Source organism: Phoenix dactylifera, chromosome 13 (genome assembly GCF_051530095.1).
Source record: "Phoenix dactylifera cultivar Ajwa chromosome 13, Ajwa_hap1_PhDact_Kaust_v1.1, whole genome shotgun sequence".
NCBI classification, from domain to species: domain Eukaryota; kingdom Viridiplantae; phylum Streptophyta; class Magnoliopsida; order Arecales; family Arecaceae; genus Phoenix; species Phoenix dactylifera.
Window position 1 is genome coordinate 609,068 of NC_143202.1, and position 26,855 is coordinate 635,922.

Here is a 26,855-nt window from a genome sequence, read left to right on the forward strand (position 1 = left end):
TTTCATTTCATTTTGTCAACATTTTATTCAACTTTAGTAAACAAAGTTCACAGGGATAACAACATACAAGTTCATAATATCATTATTCAGAGTACACAGATAAAGTTCACAGTGATACCAACATACAAGTTCATAATATCCACCTTATTTAGAGTACACAGATGACAGGAAGCCCCTCCTAAGACATCCAATATTCAACTGTTCTATTAGACGACCACAAGAACACTGAGATATCCTTATTAGACACCTTCCCTTACTTTATTATTTGGAAGAGCAAGAGATTATCTCATCATATGATCTATTGTTTGTATTGCTTCCAGGCTCACATAACGATTCTGAGGATTCCATGAAGATTGCATGATCTTCCTTGAACACCTTGCCTAGAGATGATAGAAAAGGCTTTGATGGCATTTGCAAATCCTCCATTTTGTTTTCTAACATTTCTACAACTTGGCTCATAGATGGTCTCTCTGCCGGATTCATTTGTATACACCGTAGTGCTATCATTAGGAGTTTCTTTGCAATTTCCTTTTCATCATCAGTGGCATCCTCCATTTCCAAGTCTCTTCCTTGATCAAGCTGGTCATAAATCCATGAGGGGAAGTAGATTTCACTGGTTCGTGGAGCATGTGGGTTTAGATTCTTCCTTCTGCCTGCCATTTCCATCAATAACATCCCAAAACTATAAACATCGGACTTGTAAGAGACTTCACCTACCCTTTTGTAGAATAGCTCAGGGGCCATGTATCCTATGGTTCCTCTTGCAGCAGTTACCGCAACCCTACTCTCTTCCATAGGATGGAGTTTTGCTAATCCAAAGTCAGATACTTTGGGGTTGAACTTATCATCCAAAAGGATGTTGTGAGGCTTGATATCAAAATGTAAAATTTGCATGTCACAACCTCGATGAAGATATTCAATCCCTCGTGCTATTCCAAGTGCAATATCTTGCATCTTCTCCCAACTCAATGTCTCATCCTTTCCTTCTTGCGAATATATATACTTATCTAGTGATCCATTGGACATGAATTCATAAACTAAAGCTCTGTTTGAACCATGAAAGCAAAAACCAATGAGTTGCACCACATTGGTGTGGTGAATCCTTCCAATGGTGGACACTTCATTGATAAAATCCTGCCCATTTCCTTTGGCCTTCTCTAAAATCTTTACTGCCACTGGACGGCCTGTCGTAAGCTTTCCCTTGAACACTGAACCATAACCTCCCTGGCCCAATTTTTCTTTAAATTGGTGGGTCATCTTCTTGATATGCCGATAAGAGTACCGGATGGGCATGGAATTCCTGTAGTCATTCAAGAAATTTTCGATTCTCCTGTCCATTGATCTATGCTTCCTTCGTAATTTGTATACGAGGTAGACCATCAAGCATGATATCCCAATGATTGTTCGTCCTGGTATGATTAATTCTCCTATGCAAAGAGAGACAGTAAGAGATTTTCAGATGAACATTAGCAACAAGGTCACTAGTAGTTGCAAGATAAACAACCAACTGTACCTTCAAGGTAAAGGACCCATACTAAAGCAGCTGCCAGTATATCAAAAAATTAACCCAAGCAGTTGAAGAACGTCAGTCTTGTTGAGAAATAAAACAATCTTGTCATCTAGTGAAAATGATTTCCAAAGCTCTTACCTTCTATAATGAGCGTTGAATGTTGGAAGAAACCTGCATGAGACCAAAACAAATAATTCAATAAATGTTCTCAACATTTTGAACCATGTATGTGCCTTCACAAATGTATGATTACAATGAACCTTGAGGGGCTAGGCCTGCTTATTCCTCTTCGGCCTTTGGACCTTCTTGCACTCATTCATACCTCAATAAAATATTGGGTGAGTCTTTCGGTCAAAAATAATATTTTATATTAATTAACAATATTTTATTGCTCATCAAGCTATTGATTTGTGGATGAAAGCACTAAAATTAAATATATGCAATCCTTATCTCTACTATTATAGTAGAAACTTTTATAGATAGGACTCTGCCTTAATGATAATTACTAAAGTACTATGCAAGTCTTCACACCATATCCGTATCCATGTCTATAATATTCTCATATTTTTTTATGGCCACATGCATTGCACATATTTAGAATGGGACTGTACCCCTTCTCGAGTCTTGATTATATCTTTAAAATAATTGTCTAAGTACTTTCCAACTTTCTACATTTTTTCCTTTTGTTCTCTCTTCAAGACCATGTGTATTGTGCATTTTGATGCAGGCCTTTATCCTTTTCTAACTCTACATTTAAAATAATTAACAAAATGCTACACAACTTTCAATAACTTCTTAAGGTAGACAGTAAGACTTGATATAATGATATTTTTGCTATTTAACGATATTTTTGCTTTTTTCTTCCTTCACAAATATGTCCTTTGCATCTACCTGATACTTATTATTTCAAAAGTTTCTGAATTCTCCTCACAATCTGGGACCTCAGCTAATGCTACTTTTCTTCTTATTTTTAATTCTTTTTTTTTTACTCTATCTCTCCATTTTGATTCACATGCATTGTATATGCAAATCTCTAGTGCAAAATGAGGCAAAGAAACAGAGATATAATTACAGAGTTCTGCAATCTAAATATAAACATGTAAAGAGTAACTAATTTGTCAGTTTAGATTTTACCACCAGATGCATGAAAACTTCTTTTATGCATATCCTTCAAAAAGCTTCTTTTAGATGCAACTTACATTTATGAGATAATATGTGATTATTTTTTTTTTAAGAATAAAGGTACAAATGTTGAAATTTAAGACTCCACAGATAAGCTAAAGTTAGTGCAATTATATTGAATGATAATTGATAGATAGTTGATAGATCGATAGTTTTAGTTTGCTTTTTTTATCTTTCCTAAGAAAAAAGATTGCTCTTTTATTATGGTGTATATGTGTGTGTACGGTATAAAAAAATTACTTGATTTAATAAACACTCGCATGATGGTTGGTTGGCAAAAGTCACATGCACAAATAGATAAATACTTATTTAGATTAAGATGTGTGCATTCATAGCACATTCTATATTCTAGTCCCCCTCCTTTTTTGCAATTAGTATATGAGCAAACACAAAATTATGTTTAGGATTTGAAAAAGAAAAAATTAAGTCATACAAAAAAGAGAAATATTAAGATCAATTCTACTAATTTTTTATTTTTAAATAGAGAGAAATAAAGGAGTGAGAAAGTATTGGGTGGACTTTTCTTCCGCCAAGGGATGGGGATGCGAGGAGGCTTCTTTGCAAGTTCTCATAGCAAAGGGTAGATACATAAGCATGCTACTGGTGTTTGAGTAGCAGAAAAGAGAATAATAGAAAGGAAGATGATTCGAATAGTATGGATTTAGATGCCTCGGCCTCCAAAAGTTTTCACTATCATCACATCACTCATTCCAAGGTAGATGGATAAGGTTGGACGAGATATAGCTGGAGCTATGATAGAAAGGTCTATCGTTATCTCTACTCTTAATTAAGGTAGAGTCTTACTAGTAATTTAAAAACAAGGTAATGTAAAAATAAAGAGAATGAGAGATAAACTAGATTCATTGACATATCAAAGATTTTTTCTTTCAACAGTACAATCTAATATTGATAAGTGGCTCCTCATAACTAATAAGATGGTTGCCACTATTTATCTCGGATACTTATGTTTGCTATTATGTACCACATAGAGAACTATTGCTATATATATATATATATATATATATATATATATATATATATATATATATATATATATATATATATATATATATATATAGGTAATACTACTCCTCTCACATCATAGGCAGTGCGAATATAGGTGTAACTACTCCACTCCTCTCATGTTATGAATAGTAGAAAGATGGATGTAAGTACCATTTTTGAGCTCCACTCTACTAAGTCCATATCGTAGACTGATAACTCTTACTCCTTTGAGTCTATACAACATTCATTCTGCCTGCAACCTTGGTATTTCGGCCTTCACCTTCCTCGGTATTTCAGCCTTTAGATCACAATGAGTTTGGATGCAGTGAAAATAGTGTTCCCTACATCCCATTAGTCGATGGTCAGGAAGGTGATCGGATGCATTTGATACCACATCTGTTAGCCTAATTTTGGACTTGAATGTTATTCAACTTAGCCAATTTTAAGATCATAGTGGACCTGGTAGTTGTGAAACCTAAACTTAAGCTATACGTATAAACTATATAGAATCTGGTGAAGCTAAAACCCATCACCATGTTTGCCCCTTGTATATAGACTTAGGATAATATTGTGGCATCAATCGGAAGAGTTACTCTTTAGCCCTCATAATTGGGATGGCTAGTACTGCAAAGTTGTAACACTACCCTCCATGTATTAAGCGACTAATTCTACCATCAAAGAATTATGTCAGCTCACCGACCTCAGCAACCTTTTGCAAGTCGACATGGTGCGTTTCAATCTCAAACTTCAATCCGATGTTGATCAAAGTATCGACTCCCAGTTCGGTCTATTGTACTGCACTTGTTGGTAGGATTCTCAGTTTAAGAGTCCCGAGGACTTCACAACATAGTTTTCAATTGAAATCCCAAAGCTAGGTTCCTTGAAAATCCCGACATTTTCATGCAAAAACTGATGACCCAATTCAACTGGCACAAAGAGAGGATCAACTTATTCCACAACAGTATACACCAGAACATGCCATAACTTATAATGTTAGCTCTCGACAAGAAAAAATCTTTTGACCTATTCTAGCATTGAAATATAAAATGCCATGCAACACTTCATAAGTGGCCTTAGCATGTTGGCTACTTTTCTTAACTGCTTTGTCGATCTTTGAATGTAGTGGCATGACGGCAACTACGTGAGTGTCTTTGCTGAGACATGGGCATACCAAAAAGCTTGTTCGCAAGTAGTTCCCTCGAAAAGAGGTAGATGTGCGGGTGTGCTACCAGTATTTGAGTGCTGGAACGACAATTACCAAAAGAAGGATGATTCGAATAGTGTGGGTTCGGGTACCTTGACCTTTATGAATTTTCACTATCGTCACACTAACCATTCAAAGAAAAATGAATAAGGTTGGATAGGGTGTAGCCAAGGCTACGATTGATCCGATTGGAGAGAAGGAACAACCCTCAACTTGCTTAACTCGAACCTCTCAAAAGAAATTTATAAAAAGGTAGAAAAATTGATGAATGTAGGATTTAGGTCTTCTTTTCTTTTATTGATTATTGATTATTCAAAAACTTAGGTTCAAAGCCTCCATTTATTATAATAGCAGGTCCGTCCTTACACAATTCAAATCAAATTCCTCTTTTAGTTCGAATAAAACTAGCTTCTAAAAATAGACATGGCTAGTAGAAATAAACTCGACAAAGCTAAAGTCCTATAGGAGGTAGAACTCAACTCCTGCATCAACTGTGTCTTCTTTTGCTCCATCTATTTTTTTCTATATTAGGAGATACACCTAGTCAAAGTTTTTCCGAAAAAAAAGTTTTGGTTTGACCAGTCCATTTCGAGGTCCAAATGATGGAATTTGAGTCTAATTGCTAATTGAGTTGCTCCTTTTAAGAGTGGTGCCATGTTATAGATCTCAAAAAAATTATTCGATTTAAAAAAAAATCATCTCAATTGAGTATTGTATGACCAAGTTATATCCTCCAAAAGTTTGGCACGTGATTCAACTACTAATATAGCAGATCTCACTTCTAAACTTTGTCCAGCCCTATCCATAGTGGTCAAAGTAGTCTGTATCAAGTCTAGTGATCCTACTGGATCAATAATAGAAGAGGTTTATTATTCCCACTACTCCTAAGATAGAATTTATTGCCGTAGAATTTGATCCGAGGTGGAGACAAGCTGAGCAGGCTGGTTGAGGTGTCAAGTGCTGGTCATCACTACTAGGTGGCTTGCAAGAAGTCCGCTTGCCAGAGAGTTTCCGATAGAGGACCCTTTGATGCCTAAGTCAGAACAACGGAGCAACAGTATGGAAGGGAGAGAGAGTTTCAACAAAGGGTCGCTTTGTGTTTAGGGTTGCATGTATATGCATACATGGGGTTCCCCAAGTTACTCCTCTTATATAGAGAAGCCAGTTTGTCATTATCTATGCTAAAGTGGCGTGCAATGATAGCCAGGCAGTGGCCGGTGGTATGGCCGTGGCGTGGGTCCCAATCCACATGGGCGGTAAAGTGTGATAGTGGGGCATAGGATGTGATGCCGCCGCGATTGCGGACTGCCAGGGTTGTCAGTTGTTAAGACTGTCGGCCCTTGTCGACTCGTGCCAATTGTCTTGTCTGGCCGATGACTCCTCGGTCGATCGGCTCTTTGGCTGGGGGAGAGGAGTTCACGTTAGATAATTGGCTACTCGGCTGTGGCCGAGGTAGTTCTCTTCAGCTTATATCCGAGGAGATCTAGTCTGAGGTCGAGGTACCCAATATTTCTTCCATCATTTGCTCTCCACTTCTTAGTCCGACTTGCACTTTGGTTCAGGCGATGGAAGTCATGTGGTTACCTCAATCGAGGGCGACACCTTTGTTAGAGGTGTTGAGTGCGTCGTTTGGTCTTCCTAAAGCATCGTCGGGGCAGGGCTATCTTAAGATGTCATCATTGCGGGGCGACTCTGAGGCACCATTAATGCGGTGATTCGACGAATCGCCCACCCCATACCCTCGGTTGATGCATGGCGTGATCTGCCTGAGTAGGCGAATCAACACATTGATCGAGGCCATCTACACCCTTATATTAGGGCATCTCCATCCTTCAGACTCCACTTCTTGCTCCATCTTCCTTCTCTATCAAAGTGCTTGAATCGTTCAGGCGCCCAAGTAGTGCACCAGCGAAATCTTTTGTTTCGGGCATCGATATCCTCCATCTCCAGCTTCGACATCCTCCGTGTCTTTCCATTTTTGGTAGGCTTAAACTCCTTGGCTGCTCGACTCTTTTCCTGTCTTCTCCCTTGCTACCTTGTCTATTTTTTCTTCATCTTCATCTTCATCATTATGAGTGACCGTGAGGTTAGTGCCCTAGAGGGGAGTCAGTCGTTGGATTCTTCCTAGGCTCAGCAGCCGTCACCTTTGGCCAAGTCTGGAGCCCAACTAGGTTCGAATCACGAGGTATCCATCCTCACATAAGAAGAGATGGACCTTGTTTGAGCCCAACACTTTATCCCTCTCAAGTTCATCTTCGAGCTCGCTGATCCTAGTGACCTCCTCCTACTTTGCTTGGCCTATATTTGAAAACTCTGAGGGCTAGGCTAAGGCTACCTCTCCATCCTTTCTTCGTTCAACTGATGAGAACCTATAGCTTTGTCCCGACTCAACTGGTGTCAAACTTCTGGCGGGTCCTAGTCGGCTTTCTATCTCTTTGTCTTCTCTAGGGCATCTTGAGTCGGTGCCTGAGATTGCCTGGTATCCATCCTCACACAAGAGGAGATGGACCTCGTTCGAGCCCAACACTTTATCCCTCTTGAGTTTGTCTTCGAGCTCGCCGGTCCCAGTGACCGGGTTACCCTTCCTCCTCCTACTTTGCTCGGCCTGTATGAGGAAACTCTGAGGGCCAGGTTAAGGCTGCCTCTCCATTCTTTCTTTGTTCAGCTGATAAGGATCTATAGCTTTGTCTTGACTCAACTAGTGCCAAACTCCTGGCGGGTACTTGTCGGCTTTCTATCTTTTTGTCTTCTCTGGGGCATCTGGACCTTGACTTCCCTCGTCTGGAGGTGCTTCACTCTACAAAACAACCTTAAGATAGCAACTGATGGTACTTTTTTTCTAGAAAAAATTTTATTGATTATATGGATTCTTCTAACCTTAAGATGCAGCAAAGTGTGGAATGAGTCAACCCCAATATTAGTGGAGTCGACCCTGGCACATAATGGAACCATCTGGCACACCCCTGCAAAAGAGGCACAGATGAACAATAAGTGGAGTCGACCCCATGAATGCTTGAGTCGACCCCAAAAGTGGAGCCAACCCCAAAGAACCTTGAATCGACCCCAGCTTCAAGCCTCAAGAAAACAACTCTCTGAAATTTACTGAGAGGGCCGACCCTAACTTTCCTTGAGCCGACCCTAGCTGAAGCCGACCCCAGGAATACTTGAGTCGACCCCAATGGAGCCGACCCCAACTGCACATGAGCCGACCCCAAGGATATATGCTCAAAAACCATGTTTCTGGAATCCCTGAAAAGGTCGACCCCAATGGAGTTTGAGTCGACCCCACTGTAGTATGGGTCGACCCCAAGAAAGCTTGAGTCGACCCCAGTGAGAACAGCCGAAAATACAAGGTTCTGTGATTCTTGAGAGGGCCGATCTCACTGTACCAGGAGTCGACCCCAGTGAAAGTTGGGTCGACCCCAGAGAAAGTTGAGTCGACCCCAAGTCTGATGAACAGCAAGTTGAGTCGACCCCAGAAAAGTTTGGGTCGACCCCAGCACGGGCAGAGGCATAACGGCTAGTTCTGCGGAAGTACTTTTTGACCTCCCAACGGCTAGTAACAGATAGTTTTTAAAATCTAACCAATAGGGAGTGACAAAAATATGTGGAAAAGTATTTAAAGTGATACTATTCATCAGAGCAAGTATCTTTTGCAAAGAAATCAGAGTTCATTCAAGAAAAAGCAAGCCCTAGCCTTCTTCAATCAAGTACTTCATTCAAAGAGCCAAAAGAAAATGGTTGAGCAGATTCTAAGAGGCATTAAGAGCTCCACCAATCCTTAAAGAGTGAAACAATCTTGACAAAGAAGAGAAGAGTCTTATCAAAGCGATAACTATCTTCTAAACTCTTCTTTGTAGCTTATAATTGTTATATGTGCTCATCTAGAAGTTTCAACTTTCTTCTTCTTAATTACTTTGTAAGGTTTGTTGGTGAGCCCATAAAACCAACAGTGTAGGTTCGTTGGTGAACCCGTAAAACCAACGGTAAAAGTTTGTTGGTGAGCCCGTAAAACCAACATAGATTTTTGGTAATCCCGAAAAATTAAAGTATAAAGGTTTTTGGATTGTGAGCTCGGAAAACAATCCAACTGTAATCCATGAGATTATAGTGAATTCCCAAGGAGACGCTTGGGGAGTGAACGTAGGTGCTTAGGAGAGCACCGAACCACTATACTTCTTGTGTGTTTGCCTTGTGTGTCTTTCTATTTTTACTACACGCACTTAATTAGTATTAACTAAGCAATTCAATCCTCTAACAATTTAATTGGGGAACCAGAAAGAAGAGGAGAACCAATTCATCCCCCCTCTTGGCTTGTCACTTTGGGCAACAAGTGGTATCAGAGCGAGGTGCTATCATAGTATTTGTTGATCTTACGATCAAGAGTCAAAGATCATGACAACCTAAGTAGGATATTTTGTAAACGAGGAACAATCCACAAATAGACCACCCTTGTTTAATGGCACTAATTATACTTATTGAAAAGCTAGGATGATGATATTCATTCAAGCACTAGACTATGACTTGTGGAATATCATAATTAGAGGCCCACACACATCCACAATTAGTATAGAGGGCACAATCATTCCTAAACCTGAAATAGATTGGAATAAGAGTGATAGAAGACTAGCACAATTAAATGTTAAAGCAATTAATGTGCTTTACTGCTCACTAGATATAAGTGAATTTAATAGAATATCCACATGCATCTCCGCAAAAAAAATTTGGGATAAACTAGAGATCACACACAAAGGAACTAATCAAGTTAAAGAGTCAAAAATAAATATATTGGTACATAAGTATGAATTGTTTAAAATGGAGTCCACAGAGTCCATAACTGAAATGTTCACTAGATTCACAAAAATTATAAATGGACTAAAGAGTTTAGGTAAGTCTTACACTAACTCTGATTTAGTGCAAAAAATTCTCAGGTCACTACTAAGAGTTTGGGAGGCCAAGGTAACTGCAATTTAAGAAGCAAATGACCTCAATACACTGCAATTGGAAGAACTTCTAGGATCACTCATGACCCATGAGTTGACCATGAAGTAAAACTCAGAAGAGGAGGTTAAAAAAAAGAAAACTATTGCCTTGAAGTCTACAACTCCAAAATAGAAAATTGAATCAGAGGAGTCTGATGATGAGGAGGAATATGATGAAAAAGGAATGGCTATGCTCGCAAGAAAATTCAGAAAAATCATGAGAGGTAAGAAAAAATTCCATAAAAGAAAACCTTACCTCAAAGGTAGCTCAAGCAGGGAAAAGAAAAAAAAAAGAAAAGAAAAAAGAAGTGCCAATATGCTATGAGTGTAACAAGCCCGGGCACTTCAAGATAGATTGCCCGGAATTAAAATGGACGGCTAGAAAACTTAAAAAGAAGAATCTCATGGCTGAATGGAGTGAAAGTGAAGAATCAAGCTCGGAAGAAGAAGAGCAACAAGAGACGGCTCAAATTTGCTACATGGCCAACGATGATGAGGTAGATTCTAAACTTGAATGTGATTTTACAGTAGAAGAACTACATGATGCATTTTTAGATCTTATGGAAGAGCATAAAAAGCTAATTACTAAAAATAAAAATTTCAAAGATGAAAACCAATCTCTTATGAAAGAAAAGCTGAAACTATCTAATGACTATGAAACACTAAGTAGGAAGTTCACAAATAAAACCAAAAGGCTAACTACTGAAAATTTAAAACTGAAGGAAGATGCAGAAAAATATAAATCCTTAGTGGACAAATTCACGCTTAGCTCAACTAAATTAAATATAATTCTTGATAGTCAAAAAGACATATATGATAAAGAAGGATTAGGATATAAAACAAATAGGAAGCAAAAATACTTAAAGCACATATTTATGAAAGCCAAAAATAAAAATATAACTTGTCATTGCTGCAATAAAGTAGGACACAAAGCATATGAATGTAATTTTAGAAAGTTCAACTATAACAAATTGAGTGAAAAGAGTAAGCTAAAATCCAAAAAAATTTGGGTTCCAAAAGGAACATCAAGTACTAACCCTAAAGGATCCAACTTAGTTTGGGTACCTAAAGCACATTCTTGACTTTGATTGCATGAGTGTTTTACAGCTAATAAGAGGGATAAATGATGGTATCTAGATAGCGGCTGTTCAAGACACATGACAGGTGACATAGAACAATTTGTCACTTTGGAATCTAAGGAGGGTGGAGTGGTAACCTATGGAGACAATGGAAAAGAACTTATCATTGGAAAGGGTAAAATCTATATTGCTCCATCCACTTTTATAGAAAATGTTTTATTAGTTAATGGTCTGAAACATAACTTACTTAGCATAAGTCAATTTTGTAATAAAGGTCTTAAAGTCACATTTGAAGTCTCAGTATGCATAATTACAAATTCTAAAGATAATAGCATTGTACTTATGGGATAAAGGCATAGAAATATTTATATGGTAGATCTTCATGATTTAGGCAAAAAAAATGAATTATGCTTAATTACTAATGAAGAAAGAAAAAGTGAAACAAGTTGGCTTTGGTATCGTAGACTAGGACATGCTAGTATGGACTTAATATCAAAACTAGTCAAGAAGGATTTGATAAAAGATGTGCCAAAATTGATCTTTAAAAAAGACAAAATCTGTAGACCATGCTCATTAGGAAAGCAAACAAAATCATCCTTCAAATCAAAGAATATAGTATCAACCACTAGGCCCTTTGAACTCATACACATGGATCTATTTGGGCCTACTAGAACTGCAAGTCTAGGAGGAAAAAAATATGGACTAGTTATAGTAGATGAGTTATCAAGATATACATGGATTTCATTTCTCGCACATAAGAATGAAGCATTTTCAGCATTCTTGAAATATTATAAAAATATCATAACTGAAAAGAAGCTCACCTTAATTGCAATTTGAAGTGATCATGGAACTGAATTTGAAAATCAACACTTTGAAGAATTCTGTAATGAAAATGGTATCTTACATCAATTTTCAGCACCTAGAACGCCTCAACAAAATGAGGTTGTTGAAAGAAAAAATAGGACCTTGGTAGAAATGGCACACACGATATTGTGTGAGTCAAATCTTCCAAAGTACTTTTGGGCTGAAGCTATAAGTACTGCTTGCCATATTCTAAATCGTGTTTTAATACGACCTATAACCAAGAAAACGCCTTATGAACTTTGGAAGAATAAGAATCCAACTGCTAAATATCTTAGAGTATTTGGATGTAGATGTTTCATTTTAAACAATGGCAAGGAGGATCTAAGTAAATTTGATGCCAAGTCAGATGAAGGTATCTTCTTAGGATACTCTACATCTAACAGGGCATACAGAGTATTCAACAAAAGAACTCTTGTAGTTGAAGAGTTAATTAATATCATTTTTGATGAGTCTGATAGTGAGTCTCCTAGGAGAGAAAATACTTTTGATGATGATGCAGAAATTATTGAGTTTGAAAAATTGAGTCTTAATGACGTGCTAAATCAAGAAAAGAAAGATGATCGTGTGCCACCACAATCACAAGACTTGCCAAAGGAATGGAGGTACGCATATGGACACCCTAAAGACTTAATCATTGGTGATCCATCTCAAGGGGTAAGAACTCGATCCTCTCTTAGAAATTTGAATGACTATCTTGCTTTTGTTTCACAAATAGAACCTAAGCTTATGAAGAAGCTGAAAATGACATAAATTGGATTAATGCTATGCAAGAAGAATTAAATCAATTTAAAAGAAGCAATATTTGGACATTAACTGAGAGACCAAAGCATAATTCTGTAATTGGAATAAAATGGATCTTTAAAAATAAACTAAATAAAAATGGGATAGTTTTAAGAAATAAAGCTAGACTTGTAGCTAAAGGATACAATCAAGAAGAAGGGATAGATTTTCAAGAAACATTTGCTCCCGTGGCTAGATTAGAAGCTATTAGACTATTTCTGGCTTTTGCATGCTCCATGGACTTCAAATTATATCAAATGGATGTAAAAAGTGCCTTCTTAAATAGTTATATAGAAGAAAAAGAGTATGCAGAGCAACCGTCTAGTTTTGAGAATCATGAATTCTCTGATCATGTATTTAGATTACATAAGGCACTATATGGATTGAAACAAACACCTAGGGCATGGTATGATCGACTAAGCAAATTTCTGTTAAATAATGATTTCAGTAGAGGAAATGTAGATAAAACACTTTTTCTCAAGAAAAAAGACAAAAATTTGCTAGCAGTACAAATATATGTAGATGACATAATTTTCGGTGCCATTAATAATAGTCTTTGCAAAGAATTTGCTGAATTAATGCAAGGAGAATTCGAGATGAGTATGATGGGAGAACTGAATTTTTTTCTTGGATTGCAAATCAAGCAAACTAAGGAAGGCATCTTTATTCATCAAACTAAGTACACAAAGAAAATATTAAAGAAGTTTGAAAATGAAAATCACAAGAAAATAGGCATCCCAATGAACCCCACTAGTAAGCTAGACAAAGATGAAAAAGGAAAAAGTGTAGATATGAAGCTCTATAGAGGCTTAATTGGATCTTTGCTTTACCTTACTGCTAGTAGGCCAGACATAGTATTTAGTGTGGGAATATATGCTAGATACCAATCAAATCCTAAAGAGTCACATCTAAGTGTTGTCAAAAGAATCCTTAGATATTTGAGAGGAACCATAAACATAGGATTATGGTACTCTAGAGACTCATGTCTAGATTTGCTTGCATATTCTGATGCAGATTTTGCTGGATGCAAATTAGATAGAAAGAGCACTAGTGGAACATATCAATTCTTAGGAAATAACTTAGTATCATGGTTTAGCAAGAAGCAGAATTCAGTAGCATTGTCAACGGCTGAGGCCGAATATATAGCTACCGGGAGTTGCTGTGCCCAGGTACTATGGCTCAAGCAACAACTAGAGAACTATGGAATTAAACTAGATAACATTCCTATAAAGTGTGATAACACTAGTGCCATTAACCTTACTAAAAATCCGGTTCAGCACTCTAAAGCCAAACATATTGAAATAAGATATCATTTCATTAGAGATCATGTACAAAATGGGAATGTATGTACCGAGAAACAATTAGCTGACATATTCACAAAATCTCTAAGTGAAGATAGATTCTGTATGCTTAGGAGGGAATTAGGTATATGTGATCCCTTTGATTGAAAACAAATGAAGAGAACAAGTTGACACATGATACTCTCCTCCCATTTTGAAAATCCCATGAAACATGAGTAAAATTATTCATTTATAGATTCCTTACTCACATATCAATGTCCCACAAAGATTTGGTAAGAATTGGAAGAAAGGAAGAATTAAAAAAAAAAAATTGTTAAGCCTAAACTGGGGCGACCCAAGCCAGAATGGGGTCGACCCCACGTTGAGTCGACCCAAGAAAAATCTGGGGTCGACCCAACGGCGGGACCCTGTTTTTAAAAGAGGGACTCGAGAGGCATTTTAGGGCACTGTTTTCATTTGTCCTCTTCCTAAAACCCTATCTTCCACTTTCCAATCTCTTCCAATCACCTCCAAACAGTAGAAGATTGCTTCCCCAAGCCATTGGATCAAGACCTAAGAAAGCATTTGGTGAAAATGGGACCCAAGCGAGCCATTGCTAAGAGATCCGGGAGAGTCTCATGGCCAACCATTGTAGATAGACATACTAGAGATTCTTCTACAGTGCCCCCACAAGGTGAGACACGTGTAGAGCCTCCTCCACCTCCTTCCCCTTCAGTTCAACTTGCAAAATATGCGGAAAGATCGGTAACCACAGGGAGAAGGATCCACTCCGAATTTTTGGATCAAGAGCGATTTCGTTTGGGGGATTGGATCCAAAGGCAAAGATGGAAGTATCTTTGCTCCCTAGATTTGGTGACCTATCCGGGCTTGGTTCGTGAGTTCTATGCCTTCCTAAAAGTTGGACCGGAAGGGCTTGTGTCGGAAGTCCGAGGAGTAAGGGTTAGGGTTTCAGAAGAAAGTTTGAGTGAGTTGCTTCATCTCCCCTGCGAAGGTGCTACACCAGAAAGACCAGAAAGCAAGTTGAGAGCTCTACAGATAATCTTTGAGAGAGATGACTTTGACTACTCCGAAAATGTGATAGCTAGCTCTCTATCAGCTGAGATGAGGTTGTTGCACAACTTCATAGGTCGAATTTTGTTTCCGAAGAGTGGAAGATTTGATCACATATTTGAGCGAGACTTGGTCATTATGGAGCATGTCATTCAGGGTATTCTCCTGAATCTTCCAGCTATGATGATCAGGCAAATGAGAGAGGCCATTAGCAAATCGAGAGTCTCCTTACCCTACGGTATGATACTCACCCTGATATTCCAACAGCATGACATATCTGTGGAGGGAGAGATATTCAGGCATCTACTATTTACTGACACTTATACTGCACGGTCCTTAGTTCGCATGGGTTATGCGAAAGTGGACGGTCAGTGGGTGCGTGGAGGAGCAGGGATACATGCACCAGAGGGTGATGCACCAGAGATTGGAGACTCTGTCCCTGAGCATGAGATACCTACGGATCATCCTACAGCACCTTCAGAGGCTGGACCGTCGTCATTCGTACCTAAGGGGTGCACAGAGGAGTTTTGGAGTAGGATGACTGAGCTTGTGTCAGCTCAGGTGAGGACTCTCTCTGATGGGATGATGAGCAGGATGGATATTATAACTGCTGAGATTAGAGATCTTCAAGATCAGGTGGGAGAATTACAGAGAGAGAGAGAGGCTCATGGTCCATCTGTGCCCCAAGCAGCTGAGTCGAAAGTTTCGGCACATAGTCACCCAGCTCACCGAGGTCCATGCCAGACTCAGTCCCATCAGGCTCGACCTCCCCTCGCCACTTATGTTAGGAGGATGAGGACTAGGTCACAGCCCTTAGATTCCCCCTAGGCCCGATGTTAGCACTACAGGAGTCCATCATGACTAGTGCCTAGGATTTATCTAGTTCTTATATGCATTTTACTTGGTTGATGTACTTTGCACCTTAATTGAAGAACACTGTACTTTTGGCATTAATGTACTACAATGTTCCATTTTGATCAATAAAATTTGAATTTTTATCATTTACTGCTTCTACTTATCTATTGCTATGCACTCGTTTGATGATAACAAAAAGGGGAAGAAGTAAGAAAAGAAAGAAGTTGCAATATAAAGGGACAAATAAGTTTGAAAATTATAGTAAGAGATAATATTCACTTAAGGGGGAGCAATATGTAACAATGAAAATTTTTAAAACAAAAAAGTCTGAATTCTTAATCAAAATTTCTGAATTTGGCACATACTTCTCGTGCCTCGATACATAACCTGAAACTCTTACTTTATCTCAACTTTTTGAAGTTTCATTCTTAATAAAATACAAAAGAGAGGGGGAGAAAATCAAAATTTCTAATTGGCAATATTTGGATGAAAGAGGGGGAGTCTTCACTTTCAAATTTGAAAAGCTGAAATTCAGCAACTTAAGCTCCTTCTAAAACAAAACTCCTAATTTTAATATAAGTATCAATCTGTTCATACTCAATGTTTTGTAATCATCAAAAAGGGAGAGATTGAGGATGATAGAGTTATTTCGATGATTGATACAACCATTGAGGAAATATCAAATTAGAAATACAATTTAAGTGATACATCACTAATGAATATGACACCCTCGACACATTAAGAGAATGAGATCAACATGCAACAAGATAAAATTTGTAATAGAAAAAGGATAGAGAATTCTTAATTCTAATTCATCAAGGTTTCAAGTGAAATATACTCTTAAGGTCAAAACAGTGATTTTCATTGTTAAGAGTATGTAGTACTACCGTGGCATATACTCAAAATTGCTTGAAATATATTTTATTGATTATATGAATTCTTCTAACCTTAATATGCAGCAAAGTGTGGAATGAATCGACCCCAATATTAGTGGAGTCGACCCTGGCACATAATGGAACCATCTGGCACACCCCTGCAAAAGAGGCACAGATGAACAGTAAGTGGAGTCGACCCCATGTATACTTGAGTCGACCCTAAGAGTGGAGCCGACCCCAAAGAACCTTAAATCGACCCCAGCTTCAAGCCTCAAGAAAACAACTCTCTGAAATTTACTGAGAGGGCCGACCCCAACTTTTCTTGAGCCGACCCCAGGAATACTTGAGTCGACCCCAATGGAGCCGACCCCAACTGCACATGAGCCGACCCCAAGGATATGCTCAAAAACCATGTCTCTGGAATCCCTGAAAAGGTCGACCCCAATGGAGTTTGAGTCGACCCCACTGTAGTATGGGTCGACCCCAAGAAAGCTTGAGTCGACCCCAGTGAGAACAGCCGAAAATACAAGGTTCTGTGATTCCTGAGAGGGCCGACCTCACTGTACCAGGAGTCGACCCCAGTGAAAGTTGGGTCGACCCCAGAGAAAGTTGAGTCGACCCCAAGTCTGATGAACAGCAAGTTGAGTCGACCCCTGAAAAGTCTGGGTCGACCCCAGCACGGGCAGAGGCATAACGGCTAGTTTTGCAGAAGTACTTTTTGACCTTCCAACGGCTAGTAACGGATAGTTTTTGAAATCTAACCAATGGGGAGTGACCAAAATATGTGGAAAAGTATTTAAAGTGACACTATTCATCAAAGCAAGTATTTTTTGTAAAGAAATCAGAGTTCATTCAAGAAAAAGCAAGCCCTAGCCTTCTTTAACCAAGTGCTTCATTCAAAGAGCCAAAAGAAAGTGGTTAAGCAGATTCTAAGAGGCATTAAGAGCTCCACCAATCCTTGAAGAGTGAAGCAATCTAGACAAAGAAGAGAAGAGCCTTATCAAAGCGATAACTATCTTCTAAACTCTTCTTTGTAGCTTATAATTGTTATATTTGTTCATCTAGGAGTTTCAACATTCTTCTTCTTAATTACTTTGTAAGGTTTGTTGGTGAGCCCGTAAAACCAACGGTGTAGGTTCGTTGGTGAACCCGTAAAACCAACAGTAAAGGTTTGTTGGTGAGCCCGTAAAACCAACATAGATTTTTGGTGATCCCGAAAAACCAAAGTATAAATTCCCAAGGGGATGCTTGGGGAGTGGACATAGGTGCTTAGGAGAGCACCGAACCACTATACTTCTTGTGTGTTTGCCTTATGTGTCTTTCTATTTTCACTACATGCACTTAATTAGTATTAACTAAGCAATTCAATCCTCTAACAATTTAATTGGGGAACCAGAAAGAAGAGGAGAACCAATTCCCCCCCCCTCTTGGCTTGTCACTTTGGGCAACAAACAGGCTCGCCCCGCTCGACACTGGAGCTAAAGGAAGCCTTCGCCCTTTTTAGCTTCCGCTCCGGTCGAACTCTATCTGAGGCGGCCACCCTCTTCTTGTACTTGGCCATCAAGGTCTCAGCGTCAAAAAACATCCCTGCAATTTCTGACCACAAAAGACAATCAAAATCTAGCATGAAGGGAGAAAAGAAAGAAGAGAAAATGATTACGCCACCCTTACCCCTAGGATGGGCCGAGCTCAGGCCAACATTCAGCAAGGCCTCCTCACTTAGCAGGTCAGGAAGGAGCACCTTGGAAGAGTTTATGGCCTCCTCGAAAAGAGAAGTACTACCATCCTTTGTCTGCGGGGTTGCCTTTCAGTACAAAGCAACTCCGAGTGATATTGACTGAAGTCTGAAGGCCGTGGGCAAGGCAGAGGACGAGGAAGCCAGTAATCATCCTCCACGAGTTTAAAACGAGCTGCGCGGGGACAAGGCGATAAGTTGTCAGGAGCTCGTTCACAAATCCGTGCAGAGAAAACCTCAGCCCTGCTCGGAGTGTTTCTATAGACACCCTAATCCGACCTCTAGGAGGGTCGCTGACTCGAGCCTCGGGCTCTGGAAGCTCAAGGATGAACTCACAAGGGACGAAAAACTGAACCCGAATCAAGCCCAGCTCCTCTTCACTTATGCTCAAGCTGGTCTCATACGGACATTGGTTCACCTCGAGCTCAGCCTCCTCCACATCTAAAGAAGCCTGAGCTTGGGACGAACCTGTGCCGAGCACAAGGGCTCTTGTGGGTGACCCCATCGCCTTACAGAAGATCAAAGAAAAAGGAAAAGAAACAGAGTTCTCCGAGCGACCGAGAATGGAAAGAGCACCTACCTGAGAGTTCGCCGGAGAAGATGACTGAGACAAAAGAGGAGGACCACCGGAAATCAAGAGCAAAACTCATCGCAAAGATCGTCGGGAAGCTCCGAAAACACTCAAGGAGAAGCTCGAACGCAGCAACAATGGCGGCCGAGGAGAAAAAGGGTGGAGGCAAAAGAGATCAAATAAGGACCCTAAGATCCCTCCGAGGCCTTATATAGCCTACCCCAATGGCTCTGATCGGCTAACCTAAGCGGCCGAGCAGCCGGATCCTGCCATGCTGCAGATCCAGAAGCTCCCCTAAGGACCTCCTCAGCAAATATTTTCGGATCGCGCTACTAAAAGCTGATCATCATGATTGACGCTTCGGAGATTGTGGTATTAATGATTAGCCCCTCGTGTTCTATCAAAGAACGCATTTTGAAGGATGGGGCATTAATGATTGGCCCCTCACGTTCCATCCAACGACGCCTCGGAAAGAAGCGTGGACACCGCACATTAAAGAGCTCCCGTGGCCGTTTCCACTTGGAATGACGTGGCAACTTAAGCCACCCAAGCCCAGCTTGAAGCCGTCAGCTCCAATAATACACCAAGTGTATCCTGTTTGGTGCGCGCATCCTTATGAGTATTTATCCACGACACAAGACGACCAACTCAGCTACTTCCTTCGCCCGAGCCAAAGAGCGACTCAACCTCGGAAGTCGGGGGGCAAATGATGGGGGGCAAAATGGATCGTCCTGCTCAAGGCAGGGGACCACCTTGTTCTGGTCGAGCTGACTTCAGCACCGACAGGTCAGGCCTCGATCCCACTAAGAGCCGGTCCGATCTCGAACTTCGCCGAAGGCTCAATCAACTTCGGCCAGATCTCTCTGCTGCTACGACCTGCAGCAACCTCTTCTGATGCTTACGATGACGTCCCGAGCCCCAAGCTCGAGACGCCATGTCGTGTCAACTGCAAGCCAAAGGGCTCCCTCGACCGTAGGAATATTCGCCGATGCGCTCCGACCGAGCTCGGGGCTCCCTTATATTCGCCGATGCGCCCCGGCGACCCTTATATTCGCTGAAGAACCCCGACCGAGCTCGGGGCACCCTTATATTCGCCGACATGCCCCGACCAAGCTCGGAGCACCCTACCGAGCAGACCTCAAAATTGAGGAAGCTAGGCCGACCTCTCCGACTATATGACGCGGCCTCCGACCGAGCTCGACCTCGCCCACGGCCGCATCCAAGTACGCGCCTATACCCACCTACGTGGCTGTACACTACAACTTCACCGCACCATGCTTTGCTCGCTAGCCAACGACAACCAAGGACGATGCCGTTCTTCCCCAACCATGCTGGCCATCAATGGTCATACCCTGCCACATCTGCCAACGCCTTACCATTCACAAAACGATCCATACCTTCGCCACCTGGGCACTTCTACAGGGACTACACTACATAAGAAAGGATATCTTCCGACGGTTTTTTTGGTCTCTACCGACGCTTTTAAGCGTCGGCGGATTTCCAGCCCACGCACCACAAAGCGTGGGTCAGACGTCGGGCAGGTGGGCGTGGGTCCGGTTTTTGCCGACGCTAAGAGAAAGCGTCGGCAAAAACAGGACTTTTCCGACGCTAATGAAAGCGTCGCGAAAGTACTCAACGCCGACGCTTATAAGCGTCGGCGTTAGCAACCTGTTTTTCAAAAAAAAAATTAAAAAAGAAAGAGGGGAACCAGGGGCTCGCCGGCCTGGAAGGAGAGCTGATGGAGGAGGAGGATGATCTCAATGTCGTCGATCATCGAGATCCTCTTGACTGGTAGAGCTCCATCCGACCTCTGGCCTCCGGCAAGGAGGAGTCCACCCTGGAGTCCTGCACCAAGTGCCCCTGCTTCGAAGCCCAGGCGATCCGGAGGAGCTGGTCGACGACCGCCTTGGCGGCAGGCGAGGTGGGCTTGAAGGCGGAGTGGCGGAGGTCGGGGTTGTGCTCGGCGACGCGGGCCCGCCGCCTCCTCCTCCTCCTCCTCGATCGTGTTCAGATCGATCCCCATCCTCTCCCTCCCAACACCCCACGCCAAAGAGTAGCAGAAAGAAGAACGGAGAAGCCCAAAGGTGCAGTAGATAAAGAAAAGGGGAGAACGGGTGGGGTCTCCGGTGTGGGATTAAAAGAAGAACGTCGGCGAATGGTGGGGTGGGCGGATGGAGCGGCAGAAAAAGGAGGGATCGGGGGAGCGGCTGGGTGAAGGAGGGATCGGGGGAGTTGGGCCCCTTTTGGCCTCCGACGACGCTTTAAAGCGTCGTCGTCTCTAAGATCGGGGGACCCGCTGGGTGAAGGAGGGATCGGGGAAGTTGGGCCCCTTTTGGCCTCCGACGACGCTTTAAAGCGTCGTCGTCTCTAAATTTTACCCGACCCTATCAAAAAGCGTCGTCGAGTTTCGACCCCCGCTCGAAATTCGCCGACGCTTTTTGATAGCGTCGGCGGGGAAGAGTCGGCAAATTAATATTTTTTTGTAGTGCTATAAATAGCCCCATCAGGTAACACCTAAGGGACTTTGGCTGGGCTAACAAAAACTTCACTCTATCTTGAGCATCGGAGGGCCCCCGCCGGAATCACCGGTGGGGCTTTGTGAATTCATTGTAGGATCAAAGAATTCACCAAAATCAAAAGCGAAACCAAAACTAAGACCGAAATCGAACAGATTTTAATTTTTTAAATTATTACTGAAACTATCCCCATTTAATTTCAGTTAAAACTGCCTCATCGATTTCTGGATGGATAACATATTCAAATATCCATCCCCATTGACATCTCTACCCATAAGGCAATTGTAGATTTAAGAGGCTCCAAAATTTCTATTTTGCTCTAGTACAAATACTATAACATTTTCAAAATTTTGTATAAAAAAAATTATTTACTTATTGATTATGCAAGAAAAGAATTTTTAGTCAATTTCATCCTTGGGACTAAGTATGAGTTGAGCTCTACATATTTACTAACTTTTAATATACGTTTATTGAACATCCAATATATATAATAAATACCTGATTTATATTTGTTTAGATTATCACCATTTCTTTATATTTGTTTCCAAGACCCTTAATGCGTATTGCTTCGCAAAAAAAATTCTCATCTTTTCTTTTACGATCAATAGGCTAAGTAATTATTTTTAATATAAAATCTATAATTGTTTTTGTATCTAAATTCGGGATGAAAATCGTCAAAGACTCTTCATGTGTATGGTTTTGCCAAAAAAAAAAAAAATCTCATCTTCTATTTCATAGTCAACAACTAAATAATTTTTTAATATGAACCTATAAAATTAAATTGGATCAAGGAGTTATCTTTCGGTGATAACATCTGTGGAGCTTGATGGAAACTCACAGCGAGCAGATTGAAGTGTACTATTGCATGGATGATAACATAACCACCATTCTCTCTCCCACGTCCAACGGTAAAAGGCAGTGGGCCAATAAGATGCAGAGAGGCCTACTTCTGTCAAATAAAATTCATTTCGTCAGTAATTTGTATGTACGATATTTAGTCCAATACAATTCATTCCGATACTTCTGTTAAATAAAATTCAATTTGAAGGGGAAGAGAAGAAGAATACGCACAGCACGATACTTTGCCAAATAAATTTAAAGAAGTGGTATCATACAATATGCTATTTCTGTAAAATAAAATTTATTCTCTTATGAATAAGTACAGTTGGGTTTCTTTTTCAAATAAAATTCACCCCGACCAGTAGACTAAGAAGAAAGAAGGCAACCTGTACGATACGAACATTGCAGCCCTTTTGCCACGCAGTCACGGCACAGCAAGGCCATCTCCCACGAGATGTCAAACCCTCCCAGCAACATGTCGCGAACCGCAGCCTGCGTGCGATTCCGAAGCGTGCCCGCCACCGGCACCGTCCCTGCGGTAGCGCAGCTCTTCCGAAGGGCGGCCACCGTCGCATGTCCCACCACCGCATGCAAGTACTCTTTGGAGGAGGAAGAATGATCGACACAAGAGGCGATGGGGATATATGAAGGATCGCCCTCCAATGATGCGGGGCAAGTCACGAACGTGACGCTGGTGTCGCTCGCTAGGTCGTAGGGACCGCCATACGAGAATTTCCCCGGAGGCAGGAAGGGTAGAGACCGCGGGGAGCAGCTCGCGGGATCGAGGTCGGCGAGGACGACGCGGGCCACCTGGTCCTCGTAGGAGATCTTCTCCACGTAGTACTTGGTCGAGTACAACTCCAAGACGGCTCGGTTCTGATCACATGTGAGGTTGTACTGGGGATCTCCGCAGGTGGGAGGATCGGTGGTCAGGCGAAAGGGGTAGCTTATGTTCCGGAGATCTCCGCAAGAAGAAGGGCGGCAGTCTTCTCCGGAGGCGATGGTGGGCGTTAACAACAAGATGGCTATGATGGAGGCCAGCCGTCTCGGGTCCATGGATGGAGGAGATGAGGCTCCAAAGCGCGGTGGATTGGGTAAATAGGGTACTCGTGACTTGGGACAGGAAATGCCGATTGCAACTTCGTCCCCCCAAGATTCATCAAGGAAGTTGCAGCCTAATTTTCCACAAGAAAACAGATGTTTGACTCAGGAAGCTTCCTCTCGGCTTATCTGATTCCTACACTGAAGTGCTGCCTAATTTTCCACCAGAAAATGCATGCTTGACTCAGGATTAAGCTTCCTTCGGCTTATCTGTTTCCTACACTGAAGTCCTTCCTAATTTTCCACAAGAAAATGCATGCTTGACTCAGGAAGCTTCCTCTCGGCTTATTTGATTTTGTATTTCTGTTTGGATGTATTATTAGCCGACTGGTCGGATTGATTTTGTTTGGCAGAAAGCAAAGATGGAAACTCAGCTGGAAATTTCGTGTGGAAAAATCGTATAGTCAGCATTTTGTTCGAGCTCCTTGCGCGTGAGCAATCTTTTCCATGATTAGGACGAGCTTGGCCCTTGACCTTAACTTTTTCAGATCAGTTTCTTCCTGCGTTATCTTCTTACCTTTGACTATTCAGCAGCTAGGAATTGATTGAATTGAACACGCCTTGGAGGCAGAAAGACAAGAGGACCATGGAAGGCCTGATTGGGAGTTATTTATGATTGTAAGGAGGCCACAACTTGCTACCGTTGCAATCTTTGTATGCGTAAAGAAGGATGAGTAGGTTAGGTGCCCTCTGTACTATTCTCTTCTTCGTCTTTTTGGATATTGGAGCTAGCAAAGATGATTGTCGGACTTCCCCATGCAGTCCGGACGGCCCCGAAATCAGATTCCCGTTTCGGAGAAGTGGCTACCCAGAGCACTGTGGCTATCCAGGATTCGAGCTGGCTTGCCAGGGTCGTGACACTGTCATCAAGCTTCCATTATCCAGAGATTTTCCAATAGCATCCATCTATTATGATACCCAGATGCTCATTCTTGAATCAAATTTCTGCCCTGCATCCATCCTCTTGAACCTTGATGTTTCCAACTCGCCTTTCCGCTTGTACGATTACGGCCTGGAACACGAGCATGAGAATTGGACATTCCTCAACTGTTCAACAGCCGATTCATTTACAGCAACCGACAGCACATACGGTTACAGGGATTCTTTTGAAATCGACTGCCTAAGTGAATCTGATAATCGCATCTTCCTCGTGCTATCATCTTCGAACTTGGCTGACGTACCAAAATATTGCACACCAATAAAGACCATTCAGGGGATATGGCCATATGAAACTTTCATCATACCGGATCCTTTTCTAACGTGGGAGAGACCTAATTGTGCTTCCTGCGAAACTGGAGGAGGGACTTGCCAACCCCACAAATCTACTAGTCATGACACTATGTGTTCAGACCAACCTCAACGCAATCTTTCGCCGAATCATCATACAGGTTTGTATTTCAAATATTGGTTATTCTAGATGGTTTTCCCAATTTTGTTTCTTCATTTCCATCGTTCTAGGGATGGTGTCCTAAGAGTCACCTTGTTATGCAAAGTTCTCGCACTTCAAAATTTTCTAAACTGCAAATTTCTCAACTTATTTTTGACCAGTCTGCTTTGCACTTGATAGCAATGTTGCTGATCTTCTTCCATCATCTCTATGTAGGTGTATGCAAGAAGTGTTTGATTATAGGTAAGGCCATCTAATTTATCTACAAGGACCAGATATCTTCACCCTCTCTTACTGAAATTACATATGGATACCGCACCAGTGCTCACAATGCCTTCTGATGCTCTTTTACAAATGTGCAGGTGCAGTCCTGAGCACCTTGGTTCTTTTAGTGACAACGGCAATCTCAATTAAGGTATGCCACTCTTGGTTGCTAAAAAGAGAGAAGGAAAAGGAAAGTCAACTAAAGGTTGAAAAGTTCTTGGAAGACTATAAAGCTCTTAAACCCATGAGATATTCTTATGCTGATATCAAGAAGATCACCAATCAATTCAAAACTAAATTAGGTGAGGGTGGTTACGGCAGTGTATTCAAAGGATTTCTTCCTAATGGAGTACCTGTTGCCGTGAAGATACTCCTAAGATCTATAGGCAGCAACGGTGAAGATTTTGTAAATGAAGTAGGCACCATTGGTAGGATTTACCATGTCAATGTCGTGCGTCTTCTAGGATTCTGTGCTGACGGATTTAAACGAGCTCTTATCTATGAATTCATGCCAAATGAATCGCTGGCGAAGTTCATTTTCTCAGTTAATGGTAGAAGTACATTGCTAGGCTGGGACAGGCTTCATAACATTGCCATTGGCATAGCTAGAGGAATTGAATATCTTCATCAGGGATGTGACCAACGTATCCTCCATTTCGATATTAAGCCCCATAATGTCTTGTTAGACGATAATTTTTGTCCAAAGATTTCGGATTTTGGGCTTGCAAAGTTGTGTTCGAAAGACCAAAGCATAGTGTCAATGACAGCTGCCAGAGGGACTGCAGGTTACATTGCACCAGAAGTGTGCTCTAGGAACTCTGGAAATGTTTCATACAAATCCGATGTTTATAGTTTTGGAATGCTATTGCTGGAAATGGTGGGTGGGAGGAAGAACATGGATGCAACAGTGGAAAACACCAGCCAAGTGTACTTCCCAGAATGGATCTACAATCGTTTGTATCAGGAGGAGGAGCTTGGGCTCCACATTATTGAAGAGAACGATGCAATTATTGCAAGAAACCTGACTATTGTCGCACTTTGGTGCATACAGTGGTATCCAGTGGATCGCCCTTCAATGAAAAGTGTTGTCCAGATGTTAGAGGGAAGCATGGAGAACTTGGTAATGCCTCCCAATCCTTTCGCTTCTGCTGGTCCACCAAATACTCACGTAGCTTTGTCTGATAGGCGTCTTGGCACAAATTTGACAACAATCCCCGAACCAAACTCTGAGCAAGAAGAAGTTTGATGTTTGTTAGTGTTTCTGTTACTTCTGTCGAGAAGTGATGCAAGTGTAATCGTCAAAACCATGCTTGCTTATGTTTACGTATCACTCTGATGATTAATAAGTATTCAATTGTGGGTTGATGCTGTAATTCAAGGTTTGAGGTCTGTAATACTGGCATAGATTTACATCAAAAAAAAAAAAAAAAAATACTGGCATAGATTATTTTTGTTATTATTGTGGTGATAGTTTAGTGCCAATGCTCTTATGAGGTTTCATGATTGATATGCTTATCTTTTAACAGTGGTTAGGATATATACCTGGATTTGATCAAGGGTCATTGCAAAGTAATTTCACTCTAGAACTCCAATAAAAAAAATTAATCTATCACAACATTTTTGTGCGGGAAGAATACATAGTTTGATGTTCAACAGCTCATGTTGGTGAAACCAAAGGTCGCCCAACTTTATGGGTAAGCAGGTGATTTTCTTCTAGGAAAATTATCCTAATGAGACGTCTGTTTGTTCAGGAA

General features: G+C 41.2%; 2 protein-coding genes across 2 annotated transcripts; one reads left to right on the top strand and one right to left on the bottom strand.

Moving 5' to 3' along the window:
• On the bottom strand, window positions 1-23,439 carry LOC113462143 (rust resistance kinase Lr10-like). The gene is made up of 5 exons (XM_089926878.1): window positions 22,736-23,439; window positions 22,348-22,458; window positions 1,649-1,681; window positions 1,514-1,543; window positions 1-1,427 (listed from the first exon to the last, which is right to left on the bottom strand). The coding sequence occupies exons 1-5, from the start codon at window positions 23,403-23,405 to the stop codon at window positions 262-264; spliced, it is 2,010 nt and encodes a 669-aa protein (XP_089783004.1). The 5' UTR covers window positions 23,406-23,439; the 3' UTR covers window positions 1-261.
• A 597-nt stretch (window positions 23,440-24,036) lies between these two features.
• On the top strand, window positions 24,037-26,525 carry LOC103699972 (rust resistance kinase Lr10-like). Its single transcript, XM_039116646.3, has 3 exons — window positions 24,037-24,838; window positions 25,054-25,080; window positions 25,200-26,525. Exons 1-3 carry the CDS (start codon window positions 24,121-24,123, stop codon window positions 26,345-26,347), a joined length of 1,893 nt encoding a protein of 630 aa, XP_038972574.3. The 5' UTR covers window positions 24,037-24,120; the 3' UTR covers window positions 26,348-26,525.
• Window positions 26,526-26,855: the final 330 nt, after the last annotated feature.

Bases quoted from the DNA above. Each gene is read 5' to 3' on its own strand.
- LOC113462143 (XM_089926878.1), bottom strand. From the start codon at position 23,405: ATGGACCCGAGACGGCTGGCCTCCATCATAGCCATCTTGTTGTTAACG. The intron at 1,544-1,648 runs GTAAGAGCTTTG...ATATACTGGCAG, and splicing joins TTCAACGCTCATTATAGAAG to CTGCTTTAGTATGGGTCCTT. The intron at 1,428-1,513 runs GTACAGTTGGTT...CTCTTTGCATAG, and splicing joins ATGGGTCCTTTACCTTGAAG to GAGAATTAATCATACCAGGA.
- LOC103699972 (XM_039116646.3), top strand. From the start codon at position 24,121: ATGAGTAGGTTAGGTGCCCTCTGTACTATTCTCTTCTTCGTCTTTTTG. The intron at 24,839-25,053 runs GTTTGTATTTCA...ATCTCTATGTAG, and splicing joins TTCGCCGAATCATCATACAG to GTGTATGCAAGAAGTGTTTG. The intron at 25,081-25,199 runs GTAAGGCCATCT...ACAAATGTGCAG, and splicing joins CAAGAAGTGTTTGATTATAG to GTGCAGTCCTGAGCACCTTG.